General features: G+C 41.3%; 1 protein-coding gene across 2 annotated transcripts in view; it reads left to right on the top strand.

The window, feature by feature from the left end:
* The window catches only part of INSC (INSC spindle orientation adaptor protein), a 224848-nt gene that overhangs the window by 185018 nt on the left and 21855 nt on the right, over positions 1–17975 (top strand). For both annotated transcript variants that reach the window (XM_024202162.2, XM_024202163.3), the window contains 2 exons: positions 4439–4610; positions 7409–7587. In XM_024202162.2, coding sequence (XP_024057930.2) covers positions 4439–4610; positions 7409–7587 — 351 coding nt within the window. The remainder of the gene's footprint in view (positions 1–4438; positions 4611–7408; positions 7588–17975) is intronic.

Raw genomic sequence — 17975 nt, 5'->3', positions numbered from 1 at the left:
CGGTATTTCGGGGGCGGGACCTTCCGCCGCCTCTCTCAGGGGCAGCATTTCGGGGGCGGGACCTTCCGCCGCCTAGGGTGGCAAAAAAGCTGGCGGCGCTCCTGGCTGAGACTGTCAGCAAGGGTGCAATTTAGTGCCATGTGCTGTGATGGCAGTTTTGGGGATGAGGATTCCTCTCTATTAACAACTGCACTCTCATCCCATGAGAGATTTTGACATTTCTGCATAGGTAGTTGAATAACAGTCAACAGGTCATGACCTTGGTCATTATTGACCTAGGTTTGGTTTGAACCAGTGACTTTAGAGGTGAAAGTCTGTGTGTAACCTGTTACCAAATGCTTGAGCCAGTCCCTACTGCAATAATTTTTGAATGTCTTGAAATATACATCATTTTTTTTCAACTGACTATTATCATTAGCATTTTTTTCATCCCAAACAAGGTGTGATACGGGAAGGCTTCAGGATGACAAAGCAAGTTGGGGTTTTTTTGCTCACGATGATGTCTAGCACACATTGGCTAGTAAATCAGTTTGTGAGGACATACTAATTTTTGACAGAGTTCTATTAATACACCTTGAAGCTAAATGCATTCTGTGAATCCCCAGTTTCAAGCTGTAGAATTCTGCCATAACTAGAAGAAAATATCTTGCTCTAGGTAGATTAATGTTGAAAGCCTGTCAAAAAAAATTTAACATTGAAAAGCAATTCATCTCTTCCTGTCATTTTTTCAGTATCTAGTCTAAACACCATTTGTAGTCAGTAGGAAAAACCCCAAAGAGATGTTATTTCCTTTGTTGTATTTCCTGATGTTAATAGGGATCCAGTTGAATATTTATATTTCCCTTTAAAAAGTACATCCCAATGACTGATCTTCAAGATGGTAATTCCTGTTCCCAGGAATCTGATAGATCTTCTAGAGTGCAGAAATTGCCACTGCTTACCAAACAACTTAATTTATGTCCCACGGGGACATTTAATTAAGGTAACTTGGCACTGTATATTAATAAATAACTAAAATGGGAACAAGAGAAGCTTTGAACAAACCATTTAGAAATGAATGACTGAACGTTAAAAATATGCAAGGTTTAAGGGAACATTGACTGGGTGGAGAGAATGAGACAGCTCCACAAGCCTAAATTGCTTGATTGGTGAGTGCATTTGACAAGTCCATTTAGGTTCCCCAAAAGCCCAAGGTAGGTAGGTTGTTCTGCCTTGACTGCTTTACTACATATGGCAGTTGGACAACTGAGAATATGGCCAGTCCTGAGAATTTCAGAGTACGCTCAGGAAGTCATTCCTGGCATTGTTCGGTGGGGCTAGATTCTTCCTGACTATGCAACAGGCTGCTCAGATCTTTTCTCTGTCCTGATACCTCTGAAAAGTGCTAAATTGGGGTATTGAGTGGCATCAGGGACTAATCAGAACAACACATCCAAAATCTAAGGCACCTCTCTATGCAGTCTTCAAGTACTGCCTAATAATTAAAGAGAGCATTAAGTGTGCCCTACATGGCAACATTCCCAAAGCTTCCCATGATGCTAGTGTGCCTCTATGCTTGTTTTTGATGTGGGTTTGTTGTATTTATCCACATGTTTATAAAAATAGCCTCCTGTCCTTTGCTCTAGGACAGGGATAGGCAACCTTTGGCACATGGCTCGCCAGGGTAAGCACCCTGGCGGGCCGGGCCGGTTTGTTTACCTGCTGCATCCGCAGGTTCGGCCGATCGCAGCTCCCACTGGCCATGGTTCGCCGCTCCAGGCCAATGGGGGCTGTGGGCAGGGCTGGCTCCAGGCACCAGCGCAGCAAGCAGGTGCTTGGGGCGGCCAAAGGAAAGGGGTGGCACGTCCGGCTCTTTGGCGGCAATTCGGCGGCGGGTCCCTCAGTCCCTCACGGGGGGAAGAACCTGTCACCGAATTGCTGCCAAGGAATGAAGCGGCGGCGGTAGAGCTGCCGCCGAAGTGCGGCTGATCGCAGCTTTTTTTTTTTTTTTTTTTTCCCGCCGCTTGGGGTGGCAAAAACACTGGAGCCAGCTCTGGCTGTGGGAATCAGCGCAGGGTGAGGGATGTGCTGGTCGCCGCTTCCCGCCGCCCCCATTGGCCTGGAACGGTGAACCGCGGCCAGTGGGAGCCACAATCGGCCGAACCTATGGACGTGGCAGGTAAACAAACCGGCCCGGCCCGCCAGGGTGCTTATCCTGGCGGGTTGCATGCCAAAGGTTGCCGATCCCTGCTCTAAGAGCTCCACAACACATTTAAAATACAGTGATAAAAGGACTCCCCCAGGGACTCATTCTGCGCAGAAATTAATATATAATCATCACCTAGGAAGTGAAGACATAGTTAAGATCTTATGATCTTCCAGTAGAGTCTGCCAAATCTCTCACAAATAGGGATTGGGAGGATGGAAAGGAAGGGTTATACTTGTTTTCTTCTTTTCTTTTTTCCCTTTTTCCCCTTATCGTTCTTCTTCAATTTTGGAAACAGTGGGTTATTCCCAGGAAGATGCCATACGGGGGTGAGGCTTTATGTTTAGGCCTAAATACAAGACTCAGCTCTTTGATAGTCAGGCCTGGACTCAATCTGATGTCCTCTGATAGAGTTTTAAAAATCTTAGAGCATTTTCAGCATTAGAGCCCTACGTATCAGAGTCTTATCTGGGAGCTAGTCTAGTGCAAGGGTCTCTCTGCATCATAGCTGCCTTAGAGGGTCATGAAAAGGTAGATTTTTGAGGTATCTTAGACCCAGCCAAGTGCCTTGTAGACTAGAATCTTAAATTCTGTACAGGAAGGACTAGGCAGCCATTGGAGTTCCAAGTATTGGTATGATGTGTTTACATCTGCCTTTGTTCACTAATAGGAGTGCTGCAGGGTACTGCACAAGCTGAAGCTTCTTCAGGGCAGTCATATTAATCTGCAGTAGTCTAACTGGGAGATGACAAACATCTGGATCACACACAATATTTGGGAGACTATTAAAGAGATAACAAAATATTTAGTAAAGGGTATTGTATCAACTACCCCCTATATTTATAATGCTGATTCCAGCTCCAGTTAATTTTTGAGCAAGAAATTAGTTCTTCTCTGAATCTTCCTCCTGGAGGGAGGTCTGTAAAAGTGAGTTATAAAATCTGTCCAACTACCATGAGCTGATAGAGAACAGAAATCATGTAAAGAAGCAAATGGAAAAAAATTAGATTTTAGAGGAGCTTCCAAACAAAGCTTACCAAAGTGGTAATATTTTTAACTGTTGGGCCAAATTCTACTGTCCATTATTGAGATTTGTGTGCAACTCTGAGATCGATGGAATTACTCTTGATTTACATGGATGTAACGGATAGCAAATTCTGGATCATTGTGTACAATTTCTGTGTTCACAAATGTAAAACAGCCTTAATAAGCCCATTTGCCTACCTACATGGCAACATGGTGAATTATTCAGGAATATGTAGCACAGTCAGAAAACAAATTTGACTGGTCTACAAATACATTGATTATGACATTGTCCATAGGTCTTTCATCACTCTTATCTGCTGGTTATCTGGGTAGTAGGTATCAAATTTTTACAATATGACCTGTCACATTGTGTTGGCTGTTTTACATCATGCCCTGTTGTAGCACATCAGTGTGTAATAGGGTCCACTATAACACAGAGTAAATGTGTATGTATGTGTGTATATTTATGCCTGCTAAAAGGAGCATACTTTGAAGATATCGGTCATTCCAGATGTACAAGGGTATACAAATCTTTGCTTTGTTTTACTTTTCAAAACTTGTAAGGAACTAATAGCTATAGCTCTGGTTTGAGACAGTATGTGCCTATGCTACACTTGTGTTAGCTTCCCAGAAACTGCTGGTCTACAACAATCTTGTTGTTTCTGTCATGGCTAGAGGCTGACAATTATAGGCCTTCATCCTGTATTGGCTTCTTGGCATTGTCAATGAGCTCCTCAAGGTTCCACCCATGTGGAGCTCATTGCAATACTGAGTAAGTTGAATGAAGTGACATGCGCAAACAGGGACTTAGATGAGACTGTGACATAATATCTGTTCACCTTAACAAACAAATTCTTATTTAGAGTGGGATTTTCCATGCTTCATCTCTGCCAAAACATTTTTGTTATGTTTGAGCAAAATCAACTCAGTCATTTTGAGTTATAAAAGCTTGGAGGGTGGGGGAAGGAACACTTCCTCTCCCCACTCCTGTGCATTCTGAGAATATTTTTTTTATGTTGCACTCAGTTTTTAAAAAGGCTGAATCTATTAGCTTTTTGTTTGGTATATGTCATTGAGTACTAAGGTTCAAGCCAATTTTGAAAAGAAATCAGTTCAGTAGTTTTATAAGTAGTATACAATGCACACATGTAAATCCTAATTTGGCTGGGAAAATATTTGTCTCATTGGTTAACCTGTATCCAACTGTTCCTCTCCCTCCCCCTCAAGGTTGACGGGATATTGTGCTTGGCTGACATTCTCACAGATAGTACCCATTCTGAAGCCACTCATGCAGAAGCAGCAGCAGTAATAGCACAAATCACATCTCCACATCTCACTTTCACTCAGCATCTCAGCAGCTTTCTGGAAAATATGGAGGAAATTGTCACAGCACTTGTCAGTAAGTAGACAGGGTTTGTTTTAAGCCTTTCTTGTTAGATTTACTGGAAAAGGAAAAAGAAACTTATGTTGAAAGACAGACTTTCCTCCATTAGCAATGTTCTCTAAGGAGTATTTGCCTTTCTTGCCACTATAACATTCCACAGTAGAACTCTATGTGGACTAGCTCAGTTGTTTTAAATCCTGAAGTTGGAAATTTTTCAATAGTTCTAATATTCTTGACTTTTAGCCAAAGTTCAAATACAATTTATTTGTGGAAATAGTAGCCATTTGAGGCCTAAAAAGTGGGCCTGGTTATCATCTCAGCTGCACTGGTGTAAATCAGGAGTAACAATACAGAAGTCAGTGGAGAGCTATCAGTGTAAAACTGGTGAAAGTGAGTGGAGAATCAAGCCCATTATCTTTTCTACAACCGTATGATACTTTATACAAAAATTACTGTATAACTTGCTGTTCTTGTGCATTAAAAAGTGGCCTTTTCATTAGGATCTCAGTCCATGCTAAGGCAAGAGGTGGAATGTAGTGGTGACAAGTACAACGTAATGATGAAGACCAAAATGCAACCTCCAGTCAACAATGATATGCTACAGCACGTGACTGGGGTTTGCCTTTATCTGGGGTTAATGATAACATTCTTGTAAATTAAGAAGCTAGTATCATGGTCTGAGACATCATTCATATCTGTATTTAGTCACTGAGTAGGTAGGGGAACCTTTAGTTTTTAATGCTGTTTTCTAGCCTCTTCCAGCACAAGAGTCTGCCAAATAAGTGCTTCCTCCACTCCCTCCATATTAGTGATATAAATACTTATTCATCTTTAACAATCCATAGTTACATACACTTACAGATACCAGAATCATCAGCTAACTGCATATGCAAGACCTGCAGAATAGATACATAGGTCTCTGCTCTATCCCACTGAGCTCAAGCAACCAGCTAGGCTAATGGACCTTTTATCTGCTACTGAAAAGTGACAACTTTTAAGCAGGTCTGTCACATTCCATACCTGGAAGTCATTGCGACTCATTCACAAGAGCCTGTACATCATAATCTGTCCAAGTGGCTAGAATGAAACCACATCAGAATCACTCCATATTTTTAACAACTTTGATCTGTCCACCCAGCTGCCCAGGCATTCCACATTCACAAACACAGTACAGGTGAAATGATCATTACCACTGCCCAGATGTTGTAAATACAGAACACTCACAAATCTGGAGTCAACAGTCTGATTAGTACTGAATAAAATGTTTCAACCTGTGAATATAACTATTAACCATCAACTGTTACCCTGCAGACTGTCATCTTGCAATTTCCATTAATTAAAAGTAGGTCTACTGTGCCTACAGGCACCTCTGTGCTCCGATCCTCCCCTACTGTGGCACACTATACTACACACCTCTCTTCTACCCAGCAGCCCTTTTGTAATGAGGTGGTGTTAGGCACTCTGAGGGGGGCTGCTTCTTGTACCCAGTATGTCACCAACACCCAGTCTATTCCACCTCTAATTTACTCAATCCCAGCCTGAAATGGAGTTATAGGGCAACACCCAGGGATGCTCCAATCAGAACTGTTACAAATTCAACAAAGTCCAAGATGCAAGTAAACAGTCCATCACAAACATTGGCCTGTTGAGCAGCAGAAGCTGAAAGACACCTGTCCCTGGGGTTGGGATAATACGCCAGATGTGGAAAGTTATCCCAGATCTCAAATGTGGCAATCATACTGTCTTGTCCAATCCAGTGAGTACGAAACCTGCTAGACCTTATTTGATACTTTATACTGTTCAGTGTACTGTTCTAGACTGGGCCTCAGCATCGTGTCTGAAGATTAGAAGCCCATAGCACGCTTGCCCTGGAACCCGTACACTGTGTGTGTGGGAGGGACAGGAAAGGAGGGGGGGAATGCATGAGAGTGTGGGGACATATTTTCAAAGAACAAGATAATCCAGCTTTCTCAACTGTCAATTTCCACTTTATACTCCATTTGTTGAGCTAACTTGCTACCCGCCAAGCAGTGTTTAAGCCCAGCAATCGTGGCCAGCCAGGAATATGCCAAAATGAATCAGTATTCCTCTGGGCAGAGTCACTGAGGAGAAGGCTATTCCCTTGATTGCCACCACCAAATCATCAGTTGATGATGCACCAAGCCTAAGCAATATAAGCTTTAGGAATAGAATGACTCAAATTTGGGAAAGCCTTTTCACCATCCAGTCATCAATTTCCTTGTAATATTTATAGCTGAGTAATTGAGTGACTCTCTCTTTGTATTTTTAATTTTTAAAACGCACTGAAATCAAATTGCTGGGTGACTCAGACCTAGTTAAAGTAAATGTGTACAGGAATTAAAAGGCACTTAGGAGGTTATGATAATAATTGCTGTGTCTGCAGCATTTTTTAAGAAGTCTGCAAAATTTAAAAATATACAGGATAGTCTTAGATTATAAAAAAAGTTTTAGAAACAGTAAGATAAATTGCAGAATTTTATTCTCATGGATCCATTAGTTTTACCCATCTGCTGACTGCATCTCATTTTGTTTAGGAATATAACATTTATCTTGAATAACATCCAATGGAGAAACTTAAGTGTGATAGCCTAGGTCACTAATTAAGTGAATGCTCCCAGAGACTTGTAGTCTAGATTTATCTGGCCATCTATACCTGCTTCAGTCCAGTCTGCAAAAACACAAGTGGAAATGTCTAATATTAATTTCAGAGGAATATTTAACTCGTATACAAACCTTTTCATGCTGGAGGAGTAAATGATTTATTTTAATTAAATTATTTTCTGCATTTCTAGAATTGTGCCAAGAGGCCTCAACTGGTGAAGTTTTCCTTCTGGCTTCAGCGGCACTTGCCAATATTACATTTTTTGACACAATGGCTTGTGAGATGTTGCTTCACTTGAATGCAATGAAAATTCTTCTAGCAGCTTGCGCTGACAAGCAGATAGTCGATACTCCATATTCTCGAGATCAGGTGAGTGGTTTCTGAACAAAATGTTATGTTTACACATGACTATAGCAGTTCCTGTTATAAAATGGCACAATAGTTTCAATTCTAATATCCAGTTCTTGATGTGTTGAAAACTTCATTTGGTCCCATATTTTCCATGCTTGGTTTCTGCCCAAATTTTTCTCTTTTTCCTCTTTCTGTGTAATTTGAACAATATTGAACAAAGTTATTTTGAACATGGCTTTATCAAAAATGGCTGAGGTTTTATATTTGAAAGCATGTATATGATCCTGACTGGGAAAAGGGGCCTTTGCTTGGTGTGAAAAACATGTGTTTTGATTTAAGAAAATTATGATTATTAGAAAATTTAATGCACAATAGAAAATCTCCATAAGCCTACAGGCCATCATTTAAACATAAATGCATAGCACATCTGTGTGCAGCTCTTTAAGGCTCAAATCCTTCAAGCACTTTTGTGCATGCTTGACTTTCTGCATGCATGTAGTCCTAATTACTCACCTACGTGAAGTTAAGCATGCATGTAAGCGTTTGTAGGATTGGGATGTAAAAGAGTTTACTAGTTCTACAGGCTGAATAAGTGCCTGATTCATATAATGGGCTTTGGATCAAGTCCTAACTGAGTAGCAAGTAGCTTAAACAAGTGAAGTAGGTTTTTTTTTCTTTTTCATTAAAGAAATCTAAGGAGTTAAATGCAAAGAAATGTGTTATGCATAATAAATCACAAAGAGCTCATATGTGCCCATGAGTCACTGGCCTGCATTAGGGTTGTTCCAGAAGGGTACTGCTTAAGTGAGAGCTATAGTATGAATTCAGCCTCAATAAGATAAAGTACTTTTTAGAGCTCCCAATATTCAGGGATGCACTCACTATTACTCATGTTAAGGGAGTGCAGAATTATATCCTCTTTTGAGCCTATCAGCTCTGCTAGCCAGTGTGGTAGAGGATGAGGCTCTAACCTCATCAGCTGTCTACCTTTTGTGGGCAATCTAGATACAGCAAAGGGCCAGATCCTCAGCCCCTGTTAAGTCAGTCTCCTTCATGCCTCTGCAGCAGCACAAAGGTGACTTCAACCTGGCTAAAGACAGCAGCTCAGGATTGGGATGACATAGCCAGCCCTCTGCCCCCCAATGTTGTACTTGGGATGGGAGGGGCACAGCAGAAGCACAGTGTTCTCCAGTGACCCTGGCTGCTGGAGAGGCTCCAAAGTAGACATCATCTGATGCAGTAAGACAAGTGATCACTGAGGCTGCTCTGACTTGCACCTGTGGCCATTTTGCCATCACCAGAAAGAATTGAGAATGGTGGTGGAAAGGTGGTGTAAAATGTAAAAAGCCATAGATGTCCCTTCCCTACTCTGGCATGCCAAGCCCTGCTCTGGTGCCCCTGAGGATCTAGGCCGTGGTGTTTGGCTTTACTGTATGCCCATTATTTACTATGTGTAATTTGTGTGCTCTCGCTCTTTCTTTCATATACTCTCTAATTATTTGTCCTATGTCTCCTCCTACCAGTGGGCACAAGTCTGCTCCCTTTGAATTCAGTGGTAAAGTCACTATTGACTTTGGGAGCCAGACTGGCCATTTCTTCATAGTAGCAGTGCGGCTGTTAAAAAATTAAATTACAATTACTGTGTTAGCCAATAAACCCGTTCCTATTCTCTTGCAACTTGCTAGCTTCCATTACAGGACATGTTAACAAAGTAACAGGAAACTTTTGAATGGCTGACCCTTTGAAAATGTGCAGGAGGTTAGACCACGTTGACCCATTTATCTTATTTGCGGTTGTAAGAAGGGCAGGGGTGCGAAGCAGCAATGCTCAAGGAGGATTGGTACATAGACTGGAAGGAGTAGGTGTCTGGGTTTTACAGTTATCCATTTGCTATGTAGCAGTAGGTTGTGTAACTGAAGATCATGCTGCTAGGACCTGTTATTATGTTGGTGCTGTTGATTTGCTGTTGATCTTATCTTAAAAAAAAAAAAAGCATGGAATATGATCTTTTCAATGTTAATCACTATAGGACTGGAGGCTTTATATTACAGTTACTTATGTTGCCTTTTGGATGTTGAGAATTTACTAGCTTCCCTCTGTCAGAATGGGATGGGAATTTAGGGCTGTTGCGATGGGAATTTAGGGCTGGTTCACTATTCCTCTGGGGACAACCCACAAAAGGAGGGCTAAAGTGGAGGAAATTTCTGGAAGGTTCCCATGGTACAGTTTTCATTCCAGCTGTTCTGCTAGAGAGGATGGTGTCTGTGCCCACCCTTTCCCAAGGATCTATATGGGTTCAGGGGGATCAGTGGAAGACCCAGGCCATCTACCTAATGGCTCTGTGACACTGTATTGGCAGTTGTCCCTTGCTACATGCAGCCTTTAAGGAAGAGCTCAACCATGGCTTCTGAATAGGCATTTGTTTGACACAAGAGGTTATCTTATACTGGTGATGTTAGCAGTGTTATAGGGAGTGGGATGTTTGTTCTGTCTATTATGGCAGTTTAATAGAATATGTTGCTTGGTTTTAATTTGTCATATGCCCAGATGCTGTGATGATGGGAATATAAACTTGTTGATGGCCAGTTTATATCCATTTGTTCTTGGGTATACATTGACGCTTATCTTAAATAACTCCTCTCCCTCCCAGGTATTTATCCTTCAGATGTATTTATAGAGAGCAATTGCATCTCCCCTCAGCCTTCTTTTGTTTAGGCCAAACAAGCCAAACTCTTTGAGTTTCCTCTCTGAAGTTAGGTTTTCCATTCCTCAGATCATCCTAGTAGCCCTTCTTTGCACCTGTCCCAGTTTGAATTAATCTTTCTTAAACATGGGAGACCAGAACAGCACACAGTATTCCAAATGAGGTCTCACTAGTGCCTTATATAATGGTTCTAACACTTCCCTGTCTTAGAATAATAGAATATCAGGCTTGGAAGGGACCTCAGGAGGTCATCTAGTCCAACCCCCTGCTCAAAGTAGGACCAATCCCCAACTTAAAGAGCTGCACACAGATTTGCTATGCCTATGCATTTATGTTTAAATGATGGCCTGTAGCCCTAAGTAGATTTTCTATTGTGCATTAAATTTTCTAATAACCGTAATTTTCTTAAATCAAAACACATGTTTTTCACACCAGGCAAAGGCCCCTTTTCCCAGGTCTTCACTCGCCTGATGCATCCTAGAACTGCATTAGCCTTTTTCATGGCTGCATCACATTGGCAGCTCATAATCATCTTGTGATCAACCAATATACCAAGATCTTTCTCCTCCTCTGTCGCTTCCAACTGTTGAGTCACCAGCTTATAGCAAAAATTCTTGTTATTCCCTTTGCACTTTGCACTATTAAATTTCATCCCATTTCTATTACTCAAGTTTTCAAGGTCGTCCAGATCATCTTGTATGATATTCCAGTCCTCCTTCATACTGGCAATGCCTCCCAATTTTGTGTCATCTGCAAATTTTATTAGCACACTCCCTTTCTGTACCAAGCTCATTAATAAAAATGTTAAATAAGATTGGTCCCAAGACTGATCCCAGAGGAACTCCACTAGTAACTTCTCTCCAGCTTAACCATTCACCTTCCAGTATGACCCATTGTAGTTTCTCCTTTAACAGGTTCCTTTTCCAGCTTTCAATTCTCATATTAGTTCCCCTCTTCTCCAATTTAACTAATACGTTCCTGTATCAAATCTCTTACTGAAATCCAGGTAGATTCGATCAACTGCATTTCCTTTATCTAAAAATCAGTTCTCTTCTCAAAGGAGATCAAGTTGGTCTTGCATGATCTACCTTTTGTAAAGCCATGTTGTATTTTATCCCAATTACCATTTACTTCTGTGTCATTAACTACTTTCTCTTTCAAAATTTTGTTCCAAGACCTTGCATACAATTGAAGTCAAGTTAACAGGCCTGTAGTTTTCTGGAACACTTCCCCCTCCCCACCCCGGCCTTGCTTAAAAACAGATACTATATTAGCAATTCTCCAGTCATAGGGTCTGACCCCTGAGAGTCAGGAGCTCTGGATGCTATTCCCAGCTGTGCACAGACCTATGTCTTGAGCGAATCACTAACTCTTTGTGAACTTGGGCATGTCATGTACCTCACTGTACCTTAGTCTCCCCACCTATAAGACTGATCCAATGAAGTTAACATTATACCATTAAAATCACCCCCAATGACAAGAAGCTACATGGATACATTCTACTAAAGAATAGGATATTGAATTAAACTAGAGTGCCTAGAGAAATCACCTCCCTATATAAAATAACCTCCTTCTAGCAATAACTGAAAAAGAACTTTTGAGTGTGAATGGTGAACTTGTGTGGATTAGTACACAAACATCCCTGGGTTTATTGTTGTAAAATATCTATGCTGCCCACTCACAGTGCTGGCCAATATTTCCTAGAGGAAACCAACTTGAGCATCACTCCTCTTAATAATAAATAAGATTGTCTTCCATTTTAGAGGGGCATGGATAACTTCCAGGATGATAGAATATCTTTAGATCATTTTGTGCCATTAGAAAACACTTTGTAAGTGAAGGGCCCCAGATCTTTGCAGGTATAAACCTAGGTAACTCATGTAGGTAAGAAGTCACCTACATATACCTTTGCATATTCAGTTTAAAGCATTAAGAAGCACAAAACAGGTCTCCACTCCTGTCTCATAAGAAAGCTCCATAGATCAAAAAACCGCATTTTCCCACAACTATCAGGGGATGCCAAGAAGAAACCATTTCCTGGGGCCCAAAGGACTGGTTCACAGGTATCCAGTCAGGAGCTATGCAGAAGTTGATCCATCCCACCACTCACAACAAAATTCCCTCTTTCTCTCATCCCAAAACTAGAAGCGGGGTAAAGCATTACATTAAGAAGGAGAAAGAAAACTACGGTACCTCTCCAGTAAGAACAAGAGAGATTGTATGCATTAGCGTCTATCTTTTCATTAAGAACAGTTATAAAATTGGCATTGGTGTTACTAAAAAGTCATCGGTATCTGTATTAAGTATCAAGTTTCTTCATGTTCAGGGACCTCAACCTCCTCCTGTCAGAGAAAGCTGGTACTCTGCTGCATTTGTGGAATGTATGCATCATGCTGCCTTCATGAATCTTTAGCACTGTCAGATACAGGAAGGTGTAATTGAAACTTTTGTGGCTCAGGGACTCCTTTCATTCCGTACATGGGGAGAAAAATATAAAATAAAATCTGTTCCTTCTGAATTCCCACTTGTCTTGTCTCCTCAGTGATACTAGCATTCTCACCTTACCCGTGAAGTTGTGGAACTACAGTCTAACAGCTTTTGGTCTTTCGTTATCCAGGGGGACAAAGACTTAATGTGCAGTGAACATCAATTTTAAAGCAGTTATGTTTGCATTCCTGGTTTAATACCTCAGTAAGCCGTGTTCCCCAAATGTTTATGGGACGGGGGAGGGCCTTTGACTCAGTCCTGGAGACCCATAGTTAGTTAGCTGTTCCTCCTGTTTTCCACATAATCCTGATGTTTTCCCATTTTTGCAGCTCCTTGCTGGAGACGTTGCAGGCTTTGATGAAATCATAGCCTCTCTTCCTCTAGTTTCTAGATCATTTTTTCTGCCTCCTCCACCACTCACTCAGGGCATTTATTAAGCTTTCCTGTTGTGTTGCCCTTAGGGGTAAACCCCCTCCCCCAGTAATCTTAGGGTCAAAAGTAGAGGAGAGGCAGATGTTACATTTTGATCAAGGCCTGTAGGATGAGGTTTTCAAAGGGGTCTAAGAGTTAAGTGCCTAGCTCCCAATGAAAGCCAGTAGGAGTTGAGTGCCTAACTCAATTAGGATCCCTTGAAAATCCCACCCTTTATTACTGCATCAGAAATTCTTTTTTATAATCAGAGCTTCTTGAATATCAGCTGGTTCATTCTTCCTGAAGACTCCTTATCTAGGTTCTGCTCAATATCATCAGGTTGGTGGCTTACCAGCTTTTTCTCAAGCTGCTGACCAGATGGCCTCATACTTGGAAGCCAGCATGGGTCCATGGATATGTTTGCCTGAGAATTATTAAGAACAGGGGACTTGAGGTGGAGGAATTTGGGCAATGAAGCACTGTACTCCGTATTGGGTGTCCTTCCACTTCAGTTTGACAGGACTATGTCAAAAATCGTGCAGGGAGAACAAGATAAAATGGTGCAGGGGGAATGGAGGCCGTGAAGACTTTATCTCCACCCTAAGGCTTTGGTGCTGCTGGCAGAGAAAAGGTGGGGGCAAGAAACAAAGGTCTCCCCCTGCCCTTGCTGCCTCTGATGGTGTGGTGTCTTATTGGGGTCCTAGCTGAGACAGGAGAAAAGATCCCCTGCCCTGCTGCATCACAACCACTAGTGCAGTGTCTCTGCTAGAGAAGGACCAGGGGTAGGAAGGAAGAGCTCCTGCCCTACTTGAGACATCCATGTTTTAACATTTTGGGCTAAGTCACTTGCTCAGTGTCACACAGCCAGCTAGTAGCATAGTAAGGAACAGAAACCAGGTCTCCTAACTCTCCCAGGCTGTATTCAGTCCAGCAGACCATAGCTTCCCCCCCATTCCTTTTATGATCAAAAGCAGGGAGGTGACCAATCCTTCTGACAAAATTAAAGTCTATGTTTAAGCATATGATCAGCCACGTTCTCTCTGAATGCCAATATCCTGTCATACACTGTGCATAAGTACTTGGTAGTATGCACCTACCCTTGTACACTGGGGTGGTAAAAGTTATGTACCGAAGATCTCTTAAACGCTTTCTGTTAATGAGAGGCTACATAAAAATTACAGCTAGATCTGAACTTTCTTGCATTTATGACTTTTGGTTTTTGATGTCCCATTTTCTACTACTGCTTAGTACTTCACACAGCCGATCTGTAGTTGAAAGTTCCTTTACCCAGAGTAGTCCAAATATGCTCTGTGACTGGATAATATAATACACTAAACATTCTGGCATGACACTGTCACTTATACTAGTGACAGGACTCACATTAAGAAAACGAATTCATATGCCTTGCTGCATAGTGAGTGGTGAGGTAATCTCTGGTGTCTATTAACAAAGAAAAATATGATAAATTATGGTAATTAAATTCCACAAAATACTTAGGAAATTAAACAAGAAGCAATGGTTGCCAATAATAGATATAAAAATAAGAGCAAGGCCACAAGTCAGGGGAACTCTAGCAATGCCATTATATTACTTGTATCCTAATTAGTTTTCTCTAAGAGACCATAATAACTTCCCCGCAGGAGCTACCCCCCCTTTTTTTAAATACACCCTCTCATCTCTGCACTTCCGTGCCAAATTAGGTTATTTGAACATTGGAAAAAGAGGCAGATAACTATGTTTTGACACTCCATGAGAAACTTATGTAAGAATATAATTGTGTGTGAAAATCAGCTTTGACAAGCATAGTGGAGTCAAAATAATGGAGACATAAACTCCAGGGCTCCTTTCTCAGTCCTTTCTCAGCCAAAATGATCATTATGTTGAGCCTTTGGTCCAGTACTTGGGAGTTAGAAGCATGCAAGACAGGCAGCATGTTGCAGTGGATAAGGCACCAGACAGAATCAGAAGACCTGGGGCAAAATCCTGGCCCCGTTGAAATCAATCACAAAACTTCCATTGACTTCACTAGGGCCAGAATTTCAGCCCTGGGATCTATTCCTGACTCTGCCATTTATTTGATGTCACCTTGGGCTAATAATTTAACTTCTCTGTGCTTTTCTTTCACCATCTGTAAAGTGGGGCAAACAGTATTTACTCATTGATGTATAGCATCTATGGATGGAAAATGCTATATGATTGTTGCAGTTTTTATTTATTATTACTGCATGCTGCCTGCCACATTGTCAGCTGATGCAGAAAGTGCAGCTACTTGTCTGCTGTAGAAAATGGAAATGATAAAGATAGGCTATGGGTTTTAGAGTAGTTATAAATTTGTAAGACCGAAAACAATGCAGACACAAATACGTAAGAGTGCTTCTTCCTTCTGGTTCTCTTCAGTCTGGCAGGAAACAATAAAAATAGATTTCAAACAATATAATAGATGTCAAACTGCTGCGGAGTTTTGATATTTCACGGCACCTTTTCCCTCTAAATAAATATCACAACATATGGCTAGGTGGTGACCTCAGGCACTGCTGTCAGCACCAGGTGCTGTATAAACTCTGCAAATTCCCTAGTCCCTCCCTGAGTCACAATTCCACTACTGCATTTTTCTTGCTCCCAGCAGAGTAGTAATTTACTGCTGGTATAGACACCAATAAATTACTACTCCCACTCACTCAGCTACTCTGGCCAGCAATTGAGAGGCTTGGCTCTACCCGCGCTCCATTCCCCTGCCCACCTTCTCCAGGGAGGGAGTAAGCATGCACGCACCATGCTTACTTCTAGTCACTCAGACGAAAAGTCCAGGTAGCCTAGGTAGGCAAGTAAGGGGGATTTCTACACCTGTACACTGTCTTCCAGTCCTAGTTACAGGCTAGTCCTGTGTCGTTTAATTCTTTAAAATATTGATATCGAGTGTGGAAGAATATGAGTAAATAGAAGTATTCAGTGTCTCCTTTACTCCAGAGGTCAGATGTTTATTTTGTCTCAATCCCTCATGCTGAATTTTATGGTTCCCAGAAGAATTCCTCTTGCATCTCCCTGAGACCATCTGCCACAACATCTCTTGTCTCCAACTGCTGCTGTGACATTGCCCGTTACTAACCAGTAAGATAGTAGAAAGAAAATGACCGTCATACACACAGCTGGGTGCTGCTTCCAGACCTAAAAGAACAGGGAAGAAGGGAAAGGGATCCACATCCTATGTTGTGTCCTGAATACCAAACATGCGGTGCTGGTTCATATAGTATTGAATCTTCTTCCTTCATATAGTACCAGAGGAAGTTCACTCCTGTTCTTTAGAGGTTTCTTAGGACACTTGATGCACCTCTTAATTGTCTAAAAGGTCTTGCTCCATAAGTCTGATCTCTGCTGTCAGCCTTTGATGGGGGAAAAAAAAAGCTCTCCATTTGCTGCCTCCAGGTAGGTTGATCTTGCTTTGATGTTTTTAATTTACATACGGAAATAAAGAAATCTAATAAACTCCATATTGCTTCTTGCAAGTGGCCAGACATGCCTTTATCTCTGCAGACGGGTGTCTGGAACTTTGCAAACTCTCTCTGGCTTATCTTTATTTGATTCATTTAAGTGAAACAATATGCACACTCATAACGTGTAGCAGAAATTAATTTTACTTAGCGATGAATCAGCCTTAAAGGAGTAATTAACTAAGAAGATTAGCAGTTCCATATTGATCTTCTTTGCCACTCAGTTTAATGATTTGGTCATTTTCATTTTGAGCTTGAATTTTTCTACTTATATCAGCAGTATCAGTAACAGTTTATGAAACATGGTGACCTTAGTAACAACAAAGATCATGCCTCTCACCTCTACAGGGCAAGACCCACAAAATGAGGATACTGATCATTGAAGAGCAGGTCACAACTGTGAGGATATCCTTTATTCCACTGGGTCCCAAAATGTACCTATATTGCCCTCTAATGCCTGTCCATTCTCTTTCTATTTCTTCATCTTTCCCTTGCTAGCATCTTCACTGTTTCTGATAGCTGGAATTTCTTGGCAGCAGAACTGACCCGTAACTGCCGATAGTCGGGGGGCAGAGAGAGGGCAGCGGCTTCAGCAGATGTTACTGAGCATGCTCAGTCTATGTGAGCATGCTTAGTAAAAGCCAAACAGGAGCTCTGTGGGGCACCTGACCGCGCGTGTCCCACACATCACCTCCGCTAGGTAGCCGTTAGTCTCCATTGTGGACTGAGTTTTCCCAAACAGTAAACAAACCTTCTGGCTATTCAGTCCTTTTGACACACTTTGGGTTTACAATGAGGACATTCACTTTTCATTGCCTTTTTAGACTGTAAATGAATTTTTAATCTGGTCCTAGCTATAACGCAAATACTGTTTGGTACCTTTGTTCACTTTTAGTTAAACATGCTAATAAATCAACATTTGTTATTTAAAACAAGACACATTATCATAGTCCTTTGTGGTTACGGTCTCCTTGCAATATAATTTCTTCAAGCTGATACTTCTCCATTCAAGATATCTGATGAAAATTTCTTTAAAGACCCTTAATTAACTTTATAGTTTCTTCAAATTTCAATCAATCTTTTCTTTACAGAAGATTGATTTCCCAGAAGTGTTTTATTTCTGTAATGTACCACTGACTCTAAGAAAACATGATTTAACATCATTCCATATTTCAGTGTCAACCAGACCACAAAAAAGACAAAAAGGGGAGTTCATCTTTTACGAATTCAGTCGGAGTTTGTGGTTGGTTAGGCTATTCTTTTTGGGGGGCTAAAAACTCCTCTGTTTTGAAAGCAGAAAGCAGTTTTTGTTTACT

Source organism: Terrapene carolina, unplaced genomic scaffold, assembly GCF_002925995.2.
Source record: "Terrapene carolina triunguis isolate 2854851 unplaced genomic scaffold, T_m_triunguis-2.0 Scaffold96, whole genome shotgun sequence".
Classification (NCBI taxonomy): domain Eukaryota; kingdom Metazoa; phylum Chordata; order Testudines; family Emydidae; genus Terrapene; species Terrapene triunguis.
This window is presented reverse-complemented; position numbering and strand designations above follow the sequence as displayed.